The 14,905-nt window shown below is 38.5% G+C and overlaps 1 protein-coding gene across 6 annotated transcripts in view; it reads right to left on the minus strand.

The window, feature by feature from the left end:
- LOC309883364 (protocadherin alpha-C2-like) overlaps positions 1-14,905 on the minus strand; it is a 156,014-nt gene that overhangs the window by 37,089 nt on the left and 104,020 nt on the right. For 5 of the 6 annotated variants that reach the window (XM_082771353.1, XM_082771352.1, XM_082771351.1 and 2 more), the window contains 2 exons: positions 6,716-6,774; positions 4,553-4,641 (listed from right to left, as the gene is read on the minus strand). In XM_082771353.1, coding sequence (XP_082627479.1) covers positions 4,553-4,641; positions 6,716-6,774 — 148 coding nt within the window. Of the gene's footprint in view, positions 1-4,548; positions 4,642-6,713; positions 6,775-14,905 lie in introns of all 6 variants that reach the window. The other variant, XM_082771355.1, reaches the window with a different exon arrangement.

A 14,905-nucleotide genomic window follows, 5' to 3' on the forward strand; every position in this document is an offset into this window, starting at 1 on the left:
GCATCGAAGATCCCTAACCAGCATGGAAAAAGTGGAAAAGATTGAATCAGGCAAGATGTAAGGAACATCCAGAAAAACAACAGAGAGAGGAAAACTATGAGAGAGATGATCTTCAGATGACAAATACTGAAAGAATCAGGCTTAGGGTGTTGGAACACAAGGAGTTACACATCTTTATATAAAGACTTTATATATACACATGCACACATATGTATCTATTATACAGTTCTCTCCATAACCAGACTTGAACTCTGATTTTCTTGGTTGTAATACTCCACTGCCTTTTAAAGTAGCTGTGAAACCCACAGCTAACCTTTCTCACTCTCCTTTTTATTTCTGTCAAGCAACAGCAGCCAGTACCGCTACTGCTGTTTACTTGGCCAGTTCAAGGAATAAACATGTGCCCCAAGCATGGAAGACTGCCATGCTGAGGTCAGTAGATTCCCATGCAATATAAGTTCTTTCTTTTTTCTTCATAAGAGTACTTTAAAAAGCAAGGCTACAACCCCCTTGCCCAGATTATTACCTTGGAAAAGGAAACAAAAATGACAGAAATTAGAAGAATGTGTCCACTGCAAAATCAGAAGCATAAAATTGACAAATCTTAAGATTGCATTTGCTTATGCAACTTAATTTACTCCCTTGCACATACTCTTAAGGACAGACACCAAAATCACAGCTTCCTTGAAAGGTCAGTGGGCTGTTTGCCATGGACTTCAGAGATTCCAGTAAGACTCACAGTCTTCAGCACCATGCTTACAAATTTCAGTTGCTTTTCTTTTTTATTTTTTTTTTCCCATGAGGTCCATTTGTCTTTTGTTCACACCATTCTCTGATTGCAAGTCTTCCTCCCTCCTCTCCCGAATATATGCAGTGTGCGGTCCAGTGTCTTATTTACTGCATATATACAAAGCCCACATTGAACAGAGGATTTAAAATTCTTCCTGGTTATTTTTCATTGCAAAACCTTATCATTCTCCCGGTTCTTACATGTGCTATTAATGCATCTTTAGACTTTTTTGTAAAGCAACTTGTATTACCAATTCTGTTTTATAGATTAGAGTATGGAGCACAGAGAAATACAAACAGATTTGTCTATGCCCAGTAAGTCTGAGCTCTGAATTATGCATTAGCCTGACTTCTTCAGACATCTGCAGTGTTATATTCAGAGCTAGGCATCTAAAAAATAAAGTTCACTCAGATTAGTGACCACCTGTAAGAAGTCTGGTATAATTGCCAAATCTGTCAAAGGACATAGAGCAGGAGACAGAAATCTGTCTGTGTTTCATAGGCTCACTGTGTTGCTTGTGGGGACCAAATGAGATGCCACAGGGAGCTAAACCCAATGCTATCTTTCACCTAGGGAGATTTTGAGCCTTCTTGTCCCTCCTCATTGGGAAGGATCCTGACCACAAACCTACAAACCATTGGATTAATGCATAAGAAAATGTAGACAATTAAAAAATACTAAATCAAGATTTGCTATCCCCTGCATGAGCGTAATATACCGTAAAGTCAATAAATGTGCTGTTCATGCAAATGAGGGCCTGGTTTTGTTTAAATAACATATTTGCTGAAAGATCATGTGATGTTTCAGTGCAGCGATGTCTTGGGAATTAAGGATTTACTGATTTAACACTTGACTTGTTCACCCTTCTTAAAGCATTTCAATGACATCATCTTTGAATGCTCTCATTGATTAACTCTCTGAAGAGTGTCTGTGAGGCATCTTATCCATGACTACTGAGGATTGTTAAATAATTAATGGTTTAGTGACAACCTGATTGAGATTAATCAATTGACTAAAACAACTGCATGGAGCATGTATGCACAGAACAGGCTTGGAAGTGGTTTATAGTAATTAGAAGCCAAGATCTGCAGCTGCCACTATATGCTGATGATAAGAGAGATAATAAATAGCCTATCTAGCAGCTTATCTGGACACAGGTGTACACCACTTATTCAAATGATGTTTCAGGAGCAAATTTATTTGTTGGCTTAATCAAGTGTAATTGATCAGAATGAGTTACATCTTTGCATCTGTTGTTTATGTTAACCTGATGAAAAATATCACAAGTCTCGAGCCTCAGCAGTAAAAAAAAAAAAAAAAAAAAAAAAGAGTATTGAAAGAAGTTTTTGTGGGAAACTGCAGATGTAGCTAACAACTAAAACAGTGTAGTAAATTGCTGAAAATATGATGCATGATCGTGTACTAAAACTATGAATTAACTTAGTAATTTTTATTAATCCTAAGTGAGCTTTCCCTATGAATCATCTGTTTGCTATGAAGGACCAGAGATACTTGTAGCTTTTGCTTACAGAGTAGAGAAGGATGCTACTTTAAACTTGCTAAAAAAGGGCTCATGTCAGGGTCAGTAATCTCTTGGGAACAGACAAAGATGAAAAGAGAGTCTTTACTGTGCAGGAAAAGATATTCTTTCACAAGGAACCTAATTCACAAAAACTGGATTAAAAAGGAGCTGTAATTTGTGTGGATACTCTATCATGCCTTTTAAATTAGTCATGCTTTTCTGTATAGCAAAAATATTTCCAGGGGCTGATGGTATTTCTTACAACTTGTTTGGACACGTTACTTAGAAATAAAAAAACACAGAGAAATAATGATTTATGATGCCAGTCCAAGGACCACTGTAAATAGCCTTTGCACTTGGACTGCCACCTCTCCTGTTGCCCAGCCCCAAAGTGCCTCCTGCCAGCTTCTTCCCTTACTCGCCTTACAGTTTCTTCCATTCTTCACAGCCACTGACACTTATGGAGGCATGTGTGACATCTACAGTCATTGTACAAGTGCCTTATTATGTCGTCATGAAGGGAAAGAACACCAGGAGCCAAGGGTTAGTGCTACTCCTCACACTAAGAGATATTCAGGTTCCCAAAGTGAGTCTAAAACAATAAGACCACAAAAGAAAACCAGAGGGCAGTTAGCGGACAGGTCGCTGTGACCAAAATGCCAACAGACCTCCTCAGAAGGTAGGACCATCCTACTTTTGTATTTACATTCAGAAAATCTGCATTAAAAATCTTGATTAACAGCAAGCAAACATCTGGGTGAATTTTTGCATCCATATTGACCTTGGAATAACGTAATGCAATAAGCACTCAGTGAAGGATGACTAGTGCAGCTGATGGCCTGGGGAAACCCTCTGTAAAGGTTGGAGTGTACTTGTGGTGACATTTTTGAATGTAAACTAAACAGTTACATACCCTGCATAACATGAACGAGCTGTGTTTTCCTGTAAAACCTGTAACAGATGGAAAACCACAGGATAACCAGATAACTATAGCCTAGGGGCCCATTATATCTGATTTCTGAATCTATTTTTGCACATAGGCCTTCTGCAATACCAATACAGATTCTGCTAGACATCATTAGTGCATGGATATGTTGTAGATGTGAATACAAATTCTGAAGTTGCTCTTCAGTCCTTTATCCAGGTAAATATGACATTTAAACCAAAGGGAAAGTTTTGCAGTGAAAATAAATATGTTACAATATAAAAAGCGAGAATATTTTATTGCCTGCATTGCAAAGATATAGGTAATATTTTTTCTAACTCAATCTAGACTCTTATTGACTGCTGTAAATTCATCAGGCAGTGGCTAAGAAAATTATAATTTTATGTACTAGTCAATGAAAACAGCTAGGAAATGAATGGGAAATTCAACTTGTAACTGCTCAGCAACGGTGATTCATGACCAAGGAGTGAACTAGCATGGAGGGCAAGAAGGCCTGATTGCAGAAAGGGTTAAACTGTCTGGGAGCAGGAATGCCAGGGACAGAATGACTTTGTGTAAGGGAATGAAGTTTCCCTAGGTGATAAGAAGGTGATAGTTGCTGTATAATCTTGTAGCAATGGGCTAAAGTGTCCCATGCCTACACTTACATGATGAATGCTGGGGCAAGTGTATATAAGGAATCAGCTCATGATGCATCTCTGCAGACTCCTTGTAGAACTGCTTGTGGTGGTAGGACTCTGTTCAATGCATTGTTCGTTACATTTTATTTTTATATTTAAGCACCAATGTGAGTTCAATTTGCCTCAGTGGGTAAAAGAAGAATTTGAAAAACAAACAAACAAACAAACAAAATCATTCAATTTAACTGCAGAAAATAAGAAGAGGCATTCAAACAGACTTGGGTTTGTAAAAATAATGCGGCAAAATTGATAAGATCCTAACCCAGTTTTGCTATTCTTTTGAAATGGAGGACACATCAATCAGCTCTAGACCCAATCATGGGTATTTTGAATCTGAATTCAAACATCAGAAGTGAAACCTTTGGTCACACAAACCAATAACCTCCACAGGTAGGGTGAGAGCTGGGATCAAAGACTCTCATCACCAGAGGTCATATAAGGCAGTAAAGACTTTTTTTTTTTTTTTTGACTTAATTACTCCGCTGTATTTAGAATCCAAAAAGTAATTTACATGAACTTCACTCTGAGACACAAAACAATAGAAGAAACAAGACTAAGAAGTCTATTTCATTTAGCATTAATTCCCCACACATATTTTGGACTTTTACACTTACCGGGAGTAGCACTGGAGACTGTTGGCCACTGCTGGTCAGGCCCTCCTGGCCCTCCACGTAAGATTCCTGCCTCCTCCATATGCACAGCACTGAATAAGTATATAGCATGGTTAGATTAAACAGTACACCTCTGGCTTTATAACATTCCCCTTCCCTGCTACTCTTCAAAGGTCCTAACTTTTTGTCACTGTGCAAGTGCTGCTGTAGTACTGCATCACACTAACAAATTCTACTGGAGCACTGGAGAACTAGCTATTCTGACTTGCTACAAATAATCAAAAAACACAGTTGTGGCATAATTAAAAAAAAAAAACATACCTCCAGGACACTTTGCTTTCAATGGTTGGAAGTTGCTAACAAGGAAGTTGCACCTTCTTTGCTGTTATAATGTATTAACATTAAAGCAAACAATAAAAAGTTTCTTGAATTAGTTCTGAGCTTCTCTAAGTACACTACTCTTGTGAACAATTCAGAAGGAATTGTGAACAACTGTGAACAATTCAGAAGGAAACTGCATCACATTAAATTTTATCATGTTATATGGTGAGCACTTGGCTTTGAAAGCATCAGTGCTCCATATTAGCCAGCACCTTATATGGAAGGAAATGAAAAATCTCCTACATTTAATGCAAAACTAGGCCCTTATCTGTGTATGATTTTTAGAAAAACTCAATTCTGTAACTGTGAACCTGTCTCTGCTCATCTGCCTCTCAGCTCCGTTCTACACTTCCAACTCACCTTGATGGGCAATTTCAACTAAATGGGACAAATGCCAAAGGTCATATGGTTACCAAATTTCTACATGTTTTATAAAAAAATGAGCATTTAATGAAAATCATCAGTTGGGTAGGTCGCACAGGCTTGGATACTGAGAAGGATGGGGCTGCTGATGTGAGAGAACAGAGCAACACACACAGTTTCTTAGAAAGGCTTAATTAGCTCCCCTGCATGTGGGACAAATTGCTTTGTATGAGCTCTGACTCTTCATTTATCATGCAAGTAACTTCAGGAAAAATCTTGACCTTGGTATAAAAAGGAATGTGCATCCACAGGGTCAGATTGGGAATATGCAAGAGGACACCTGGATCCATGGACCAGTAAATGAGATTCCTAGGTAGGTGAGAAAAATCCTGTTTCAGGATCCTTCTTCCCAGACTGTTCATTCCTTTTTCAGAAAGTAGTTGGAGACCCCAAAAAAACACCACTAGATAAACAGCAAGAACACAGCCACCTGACTGCCCTCATCAACGTAAAGCACAGTCTCAGGGATGGCCAGTCAGAACCTGAGTTTTGGACTTCTCCCTTAAGACTACAAAACTATGGATAATAGATAGAAGGCGATGGCCACAGCCGTACTGCATCCATCAACGGCTTTCGAAAAAGTATAAATTCCTGCACTTGCAGTATCACTAGGAATTATTACAGCCCTATATTTGCATCTCAGTCTGTAAGGTAGCATGTCAGATTACACCTTAATATAAGACCAGTTTGTTAATCAGTTCATGGAATAGAAGCAAATATATTTTAACTAGGCTCTACAAAAAGAAGGCTTTGTTATAATTCTTTCCAGATGTACTGAGTAGCAAATTATAGCAGAGACTGCTCACCAGAGAAATTTCAGTCAAAAGAAATTTGGACCCAGCCTCACTTTGCCTTATCTGAAAATCTGTTTCTTATCTTTAAAATGTCCTTTAAACTATGGTAATAACCTTGTGGGTACCATGTGGGTAATAAATGGGCTGTAGGAGCTGAATACTTCTATGGTAATGAGAGACAGCAAGATGGAAAATGCATCAATGCTGCAGACAGTCTATTGAAGCATATCAACATTAATGATAACAGGGAGCTTTAAAGTAAACAAGAAGTGTAGAATCACAATTAAATAATTCAATAATTGGAGCAATTATGGCTTGACAGTCAACATAAAAAAGGAAGGAGGCAAACACAACAAAAGCACAGCTCTGTAGTAGTACAGTAATAGCAGAATATGTAGTCAGATCATATTTGTAACACTTGGAGATTGAAAGTGACAGCAGCAGAACCTTCTTTCCATCTCAGCATACAGATATCATCAGTCTAGCACATCAGAGAATCCAGACAGCTTTGTCCTTCTCACAGAGGCCAAAGACAGAATTCCCATTTGCCCAGAAGCACACTACATACCTTTGCATTCCTGCCCTTAGGGATGCAGAGTAGCGCCAGTCAGGATTGGGGTGTTTTGGCTGTAGAAACAGAAACCCAAAAAAACATTATTAGTGTGTGTTGAGTATGCTGAAAAACATGTATATCTGGCTAATTTTGTGTTTGTTGTCAAAGAATCTGAATGGAACTACTCGCTTTTCGTGAATATTCATAACTGGCAAATTCTTCAAACAATTTTTTCAAACAAATTCTTCAAACAAATTCTTCTACAAATCTAAACTTTCAAATGGACACACAGAGATCATCTCTGTAACAAAACAACATTTGGATGCCAAGGCCTTTGGCTAGAGATGGTCTTTGTGGAAACACATTTAATGCTGGAAACTGGTGGAAAGTTATTTTGCATATTCATAAACATTCTGAGCATAGGAAAAAAAAAAAAAAAGGATGATAAAACCATAATACACATTCTACTTGATGAGTCAAGGAAACCCAGCTGCTGCACTGGATAGTATCTGTCTGAGGACATACAAAATGCAGCCCCCTGTGAAGGAGATGTGGGCTCCTGTTTGCCATGAAGCTTCTGCTGGCATTTAGCATACTGCAGAGGACTGCACTAGATTGTATCAAATTTGCAGACTGCAGCAAGTCTTTTATTAAAGGCAGACATTTTCTTTTATATCAAGAACAACTACATTCTCCATATTCATCAGAGGGCATAGGGGAAGGAAGGGGAGAATAAACAGCAATACCCTTTGACCAACAAACCTCAGCATATGCTAACATGCTGTAGAATGGCTTGCTAAATAAAGAGATAGCTAAGAAATCCTCTGCTAATCAGAATGTGTTCCAGAAAAATCTCTTTTTTGTTGTCAGGGGACCATCACAAGAATTCTCAATTATGGCCTACAATTGCAAACTGATGTCCTTTGAAATTACGCACTTCTATACAGCACTAAGCACATAACAAGGCTATTTCTCAGGCTTCTCAAGACATTATTCTGTATGTGATATTACAGACAGTGCTTAACTTCAGGCACTTGAATCCAAGGAGAAAACTTTTGTCCAGAAATATAATGGACTAGACTCATTCCTGGTGTGTCTCATACAGTGCCAAACACACAAATAATAAATGATAGTAATGGTTTAATTCTGTTCGAGCTATTGGAGGCAGATCAGAAATGAATTTGGCCCCATTACTTGAAACAGAAAAGGAAAGTGTTGAATGCTCTGAATTATTTACAGCCAGCTCTGTATTTCCTCTTGAGGTTTGGGGCATGCTTTTCCCTGGATCAATAGTTTTTATTCAAATAAAAATGGAGCAATTACAACTTCCACCATCGCTCCATCACCACACTTCCCGAGTCCAGCTTCACCCAAGAGTGAGATGCTCTTCAATGATGTGCATCCTTAGTATTCTTTATGGTCTGAATTACACAAAAGGGAGGAGACTGCTATTTGCAACCACACATTAAACATCTGCACTAGCAATTTCCTTCCCATTTAGCCCCCAGTTCTCTGGCACACTCAGGTTTTGCTGAGTTGAGCAGAAAGCAGCTTGACAAGGAACCCATTATGTATGGTTCCAGTATTTTCTTATTCATTCCATTTTGGCCCCAGTCCCAGGGATGGCAAGGCAATTATAAAGTCAACCATATAGGACTACACAGTGAAAGAAGACAGAAAACAATACACACTAATCAGACCCTTTCCTGAGTTTGTCTTTCTTAATGTATGAAGGGTGCTGACACCAGAAGATTTGTCTTTTCCTCTGAGGGGGATTTTCTTACAGAAGGGGAACTGTTAGACTGGGAGGGAGGATGGAAGTCCCCATCCTCTTGTTTGCAATAGGACAGGTGCAGGTTATAAATTTGCACAAGCTTATAGGCAGCATGAAGAGGAAAAGTCTTACCACAGTCTTAGGCAAAACACAGATGAACTGACATGAGAAAGAGCTGGAAAAGTCTGACATGAATCGGGTAAGAGTAGAAAAGAGAAAAACATCCACTCTCACTGTACATAGTTTTTTGTTTTCTAGCCAAGTGCTGGAAAGCTCTCAGCTGAAAACAAACAAACAAAAAGCAACAACAACAACAACAAAAGGAAAAATCTATGTTCTGTTGCAGTAGAAACTTTCAGGTATTAGATCATAAATAGGTGATGATGGTAGGAGAATCTCAAAAGTTAGAAATTCTCATTCCACATGGTATCAACCAAGACTCATCATGTCAGTATAACAGAAGTATCAGAAACTATGAGACTGTGGTATTTTCTAGGGTTATTATCCAGAAGCTGTGGCAATCAGTTCTCTATTTGCTATTGCTCTTAAGGCAAGGCCGTAGTGCTGGTCCCAGAAGGTCAGAATGAATTTTCTCAGGCACATGTATTCTGGAGATAGGAAGATCTAGTGGGGTTACGCTTTAACCCCAATAGGCAGCTAAACCTCACACAGTCCCTCGCTCACTCCCCCATGCCTGCAGCACAATGGGGGAAGAGATTGGAAGGGCAAAAGTTAGAAAGCTCATGGTCTGAGCCAAAGAGAGATTAATAAACTGGAGAGAGGGAGGGATAATATTAAAAAAAAAAAAAAAAAAAAAAAAAAAAAGGAAACAGAAGGAAAAATAAAAACATAACCATGAAAATCACTATTTTCATCACAATTCCAAAACATAGCACCATACTAGGATGAAAAGTAACTCTATCCCAACCAAAATCCTGCACAACACATTTGACTTTCAGACACTCTGGGGGGCTGCTTTTTAATTGAAAAGTTCAATGTCTGAGGACTTCCCTACTCTGTAAATTTTTCACAGTAAGAACAGGAGAAGCAGGCAGTTGGACAGCAGTCTGCCTTCGTCTAGGCACAATTTTACCATGTGTGTACTGCATGGCTGGACCTTAGCAAGAGATGCATGTTTGTCTTGCACTTCTGTTATCATAGACAAATGTCCTGCATTTTGCAAAACTGGTGAAATTCCAATTTTGTCAATGTAACTGGCTTTTCTTTTTGTTCTGTTACAGAAAGTAATTCCTTAAGATCATCTAGTTTTAAATGTAAAAGCAAAATATGACCAATAATTTAAGTGGCAGCATAGTAGTTGAGAAGCATACCAGTTCATTAACTTCCCAGTTCAGATGCATTAGTAATGTTCTTACAGAGCCAGCAGGCATTCCCAGTCTGCATGCTTGGATTGGCCTTTATCTCTGGTTCTAAACAGTTCATTTTTACCAGACCACAAACTGAAACCTGTCATACTGAACTGTACTGTTAGCAGTCACTGTGATGTGGCACAATATGGCCAACCTCAAAGTAGAGTAGTGTCTTCAGTACAGTCCCATGAAACAGGAGACTACATTACTAAAGGCTGAATGCTGTCAGTTGGCTCCTCTGCAAAGCCCTGTCAGAGACTTTGCCATGTTATAGGTCAGCAACAGTGGGACAGGGCTCAGCTGGTCAGGAAGCATGAGTACAGAGGAAGTGTAAAGAGAAACACAGAATCTGAAGTGGACCAGATACTTCCCACTTGTAAATCCCCATGCAGTCAGTATGTCACATACTGCTGATGAAGATAATACTGTTCACTTTATGTCTGCAGCTCCCACCTTGTCACAAGACACTCACTGTCACACACAAGTCCATTTTACTAACTTTAATGTATTCTTAGCCTGCCTTCTCCCTTAGAGGTTTTTGGAGGCCATGTGCCACATCTAGTGGTCTTGTTCTTGCCATGCAACAGTTGAGGTGAGAGAAACCACCCAATCCAACACCGTTCCCAGTTTCTCCTATCACTTGCTTTTTTCCAATTTAGTAACAGCACATAACATCATAGTTGTAAGATGAGTCAAAATCTGTTGAGGCGCCTATAGCTGTGCTTGCCACCACACTAGGTGATCACCTCATGCCAATAGTTTGCTTCTTCTGGTTCTTCCAGGCACCAGGGTTACATTCCACCAACCACATAACCACAAGCATTAATGTGATCAATCAACCCTATCTGAAAGTTAGATAAGCAAACTGAAAAACAGCAAAAAAAGTTCATACAAAATTTCACACAGCTGTTCTTAAATTGCACAGTATGGGTTAATTTAAGCATTTCATGGGCACATAGAGAAGCTTAACTGAGAATAAATTGTTACAAAAATTTTGCCTGGTCATTTTTTTTAGCTAATGAATTAGCACACTAAGAATTTGTCCTGGGACAGAGGGAACTTCTGAAAGATTTTAATGTTGTCCTAATCCCATACTTAGGAAAACCTGTGCAAAGCCTCCCATTGATTTCTGTGGGTGTTAGAACAGGGCCTGCCTGAGGTAGAGAAGTGTGAACCAAACATTTACAAACAGTTACCAGCTGATGAGACTGCTAAAAGCATCCCACTCCATTCCTCTTTCCATGCAAACATACAACTGAATGACATAAGATACATTTATCAAATATATGCTCTTTGAAGGAAAAATAACAAAAGGCTTTTTACAATCTCTGACCACTCATAGCTCTGCTTATTTTCCATTGAGATGATGCTGACAGATGTAAGAAAACACAGATTTCTATTACTGATTCCCTTCAGAATATGCTTAAGATTAATTCAATGTAGAATACAAACTACTTATAGTCTGAACTTGCATTCATCATATATAAAAAAAAACAAACAAATCAGAACGGAAACTGTAAAAGTGCAAAAGTCACGAAGATAGCCCAAAGATTTGCTTCCTGACATTTTTGATTTGCATTTCTAACTCTCAGAAAACTAAGGTGAAAGGAACAGGCAAGTACTTCTCTAAAGTATATGTAATGAGTTTCAAGACAAGGAAAACTCCTCTGTTAAATACTGGATATAAATTTCTGCTGGCACAACAGTAAGCATCCCACTAGGAGTTTGATTTCCCTCAAGCACAGAGCATTGTCACTGCTTAGCAAAATAGGTCCAGACACTGCCCCTAAACAAAAGAACAAACATTTATAGCTACCCTTTACAATGTCAGTAGGGCTGGAGAATTTCTTAAAGGCTTAAGTTCTTGACCTGAGATTGTAAAATACTCCACCATTAATACCTTTAAAGCCTCTGTGAGAAATCTCTTGGAAAGATTGCTCCAGACAATGCCGGGGGTTTACTAGATTTAGACACTTCAAAACACACTTTTATTTAAAAGCAGTATCAAGATGTGTTCAAATGTTGCCTGCTTTTTTTTTTTCCCCCACACGCTTAGCAAGCTGTCTTTGAAGAACAAAATACAGAGGGGATGCCAGAAGCAGAGCAGTGTGCTCAAACAACTGTAAAACCCCAATGAATTGCTAGATCTTACCATCACTGATTTACAGCTTTTGTTCTTTCTGAAAAGCATGCACAGAAGACCATGGAAACTTAATTATGGACACTGCACGAATCATCATATTTTGTCGGTCACGTGCCACCACACACACACACACAAAAGGTAAAAGAAAATCTATAATCAGAAGCACTCGCATTTAGTTTTGCCAAGGCCTCAAACTGCCTGCTCATCATTAGGAATGTACTTCTGGGGCAGAAAACTTCAGCTAAAATGAGTGTCAGTCTAATTGTTCATCTCTGCATTGAAAGGAAAAGGTTACTGTGAGACACAAGACATAAGGAGTAAGTTGAACTGCACAGAAGCTGGACTAGATGATCTTTGAAGGTTCTCCTATTCTGTTCTGTTCTGTTCTGTTCTATTCTATTCTTCCATAACAGCAAGACAGGAGAGATGAAAAGAAAAACCACTCAGACATTACTCAGCATCTGCACAGGTGTATAAGGAAAGGAACACAAGACTAAAACGTTGAAATCTTCCCTGAAAATGACAGATCATCACTGCAGCAGTGCCCTGTAGCAAAATCACACCTTCATGCACTCCTTCACATCTGCATACACCCCCTACCAAGAGACAGGAATCCAGGCTATTCATAATCTCACATGATTCCAGCAATGAAGCCACAATACTTTGCCATTTATATTTTTGTCTGCATTACCTGCTTGGTCACCCTGTAGCAGTGATCTAGCTGATGAGAGAGTGATTCTTGTTAACCCCACATTCTGGTCCTTATCACTAGACTCCTTCTAGCAATAACTAAGGTTTTCAGTGCTGCTGTGGTAGCAGATTTCTTCTGTTACTAAACGTACTTGGTTTGAGATATTCTTATAATGGTATAAAAGCAGGGTGAACACAGAAGCAGAGGCTACGTTGCAGAAATGAGCTCTTATTACACTATTACGACATGAGCAGTACAAGTCAGAATAGTCAGGTATCAGTGCAAACAGATACAAAGAATCCCCTACATATCCTTAATACACTTGTTTTTCCACTCTGTTGCATCCATGTAACGACTCAGTGAAGTCATTCACCACTTAGTACAGAGTAATTACAAATATCTTTGAAATTACTGGTAGATATGAAAGGGCTAAGATCTATTTGTGTCAAGTATCACTGAGACTAATACCGAATAACTTCAAAATATTTGTCATCCCACTGTAAAACATTAGTCTCCATGAAACCCTATACATGGTATGCATGCATACAAAACCCATTCAGCTGGTCCTATCCTTATCACTGAACAGTTTATAGAAGATCCATTTCAAAAACCTGTTGAGAGTGAGAGAGCGACTGAGAGAGAGAAGGGAGGGAGGGAAAAAAGGAGAGAGGGAGACATGTTTACATTCTCCAGAAGCAACACACACATCAGAAATTAACTTTGTAAAATGTCACGAGGCAATGATACCTGTCACTGAGCTTCACAAGTAAAGGACAACCTTTAGAGACTAATTAAAGTTCACTTTAACTAAAAGAGAAACACAGTTCTCCAAAGATCTAGTAATATGAAGAATATTATGCTTGAAATGTAGAATATGGTGTTACTAAGCAATGGATGATATCTTCAGTGTATATACTGAAACAAGAGAAAGACATATAATGTTATAGTATGCAATTAGCTAGGAATTAGTAACTGTTACATTCACCAATTTTCTCATGACACTTGGCACTGATACGTCTTCATGGTAGGTATTACCATGGGTCAGTTTAAGAACTGGAGACCTAAGAAAAGTACTTGTGACAAGTAGCATTTGTCAGAATTTCACTTCTGTTTAAATCACACAGAACTACTGTAATAACTGATTCCTTTTCTGGATCATAAGTACACATAGAAAGGCCTTTGCTAGCTTGTTCTCTAAATGTCTTCTGTACTCGAAGTCCAGCCCTTGCCTGATCTGCACTGGTTTTCAAAACTTGCTAATTCATTGCATTGAATGGATTGATTCCCTAAAATGTGATAGGAATCTGTCTGTTAAACTAATTTCCTACCTACTGCTCATGCATCCAAAGTGAAGCCATTTTCAATTACCTTTCTTTTTTTTCAGGAAATCAGATTTAAGGTGTATATATTGCAGAATATTTCACTTTCACGTTCCCTCCTATACCAAATTGATTCTAGATTTTATTATACTCAGAGAGATTTTAAGATACAAAAAACGCTTAGAAAAGGAAAAAAAAATCCTCCAGACCACACCACTGTGATTTACAGAAGAACACTGCTTTAACTTTAAATGGATTAATTTTAAATAGATGATTGCTACTTTTTAAAAGCACTTATATGGAAGACTTTCTAGTCCTTAAGATTTGTTTATCTTTGTGTAACTAAACACCAGTTCCAAAAGAGGCTCACATCTTCATATATGAATAAGTATAAAGAAATAACTTGTATTTTTGCATAAGTCAGGCTCCTTTCTATCCCACCACAATTACACCCCTAGCTTCCCCACATCCAGAAGCATACCATACATTAATGCATTAATCAATCCTATGACTGCCACTATCCTAGGGTAAAAGCAACACACAATAATCACAAAATTTTCCTTTTGTGAACCAGAATTAATGTTTCCAGTGTTTCTCAGTTTAAATCCATTAATTGTACTAAGGAAAGTGCAGGGCATGCAAACTACACACTAACTGCAGACTGGCTGCATGCTAGCATAGAGCAACCGTTAATTCTTCACTGTGGGGAAATATTGAAAAGGTTAATAACACTGCCGGTCAAACCATAGGTGTTAAACAATTTTCAATATCAACCCAGCAGGTTGGAAGTTGTCACATTGCAACATAACAATGGTAACTTGCTGTAATCCTCTATAAAGATATCACTGGATTGTCACTGTCAAGAAAACATAAAATGCAGCACTGGGTAGAACAAATACTACTAAAGA

The sequence above is a fragment of the Aythya marila genome (assembly GCF_965140915.1).
Source record: "Aythya marila genome assembly, chromosome: 14".
NCBI classification, from domain to species: Eukaryota; Metazoa; Chordata; class Aves; order Anseriformes; family Anatidae; genus Aythya; species Aythya marila.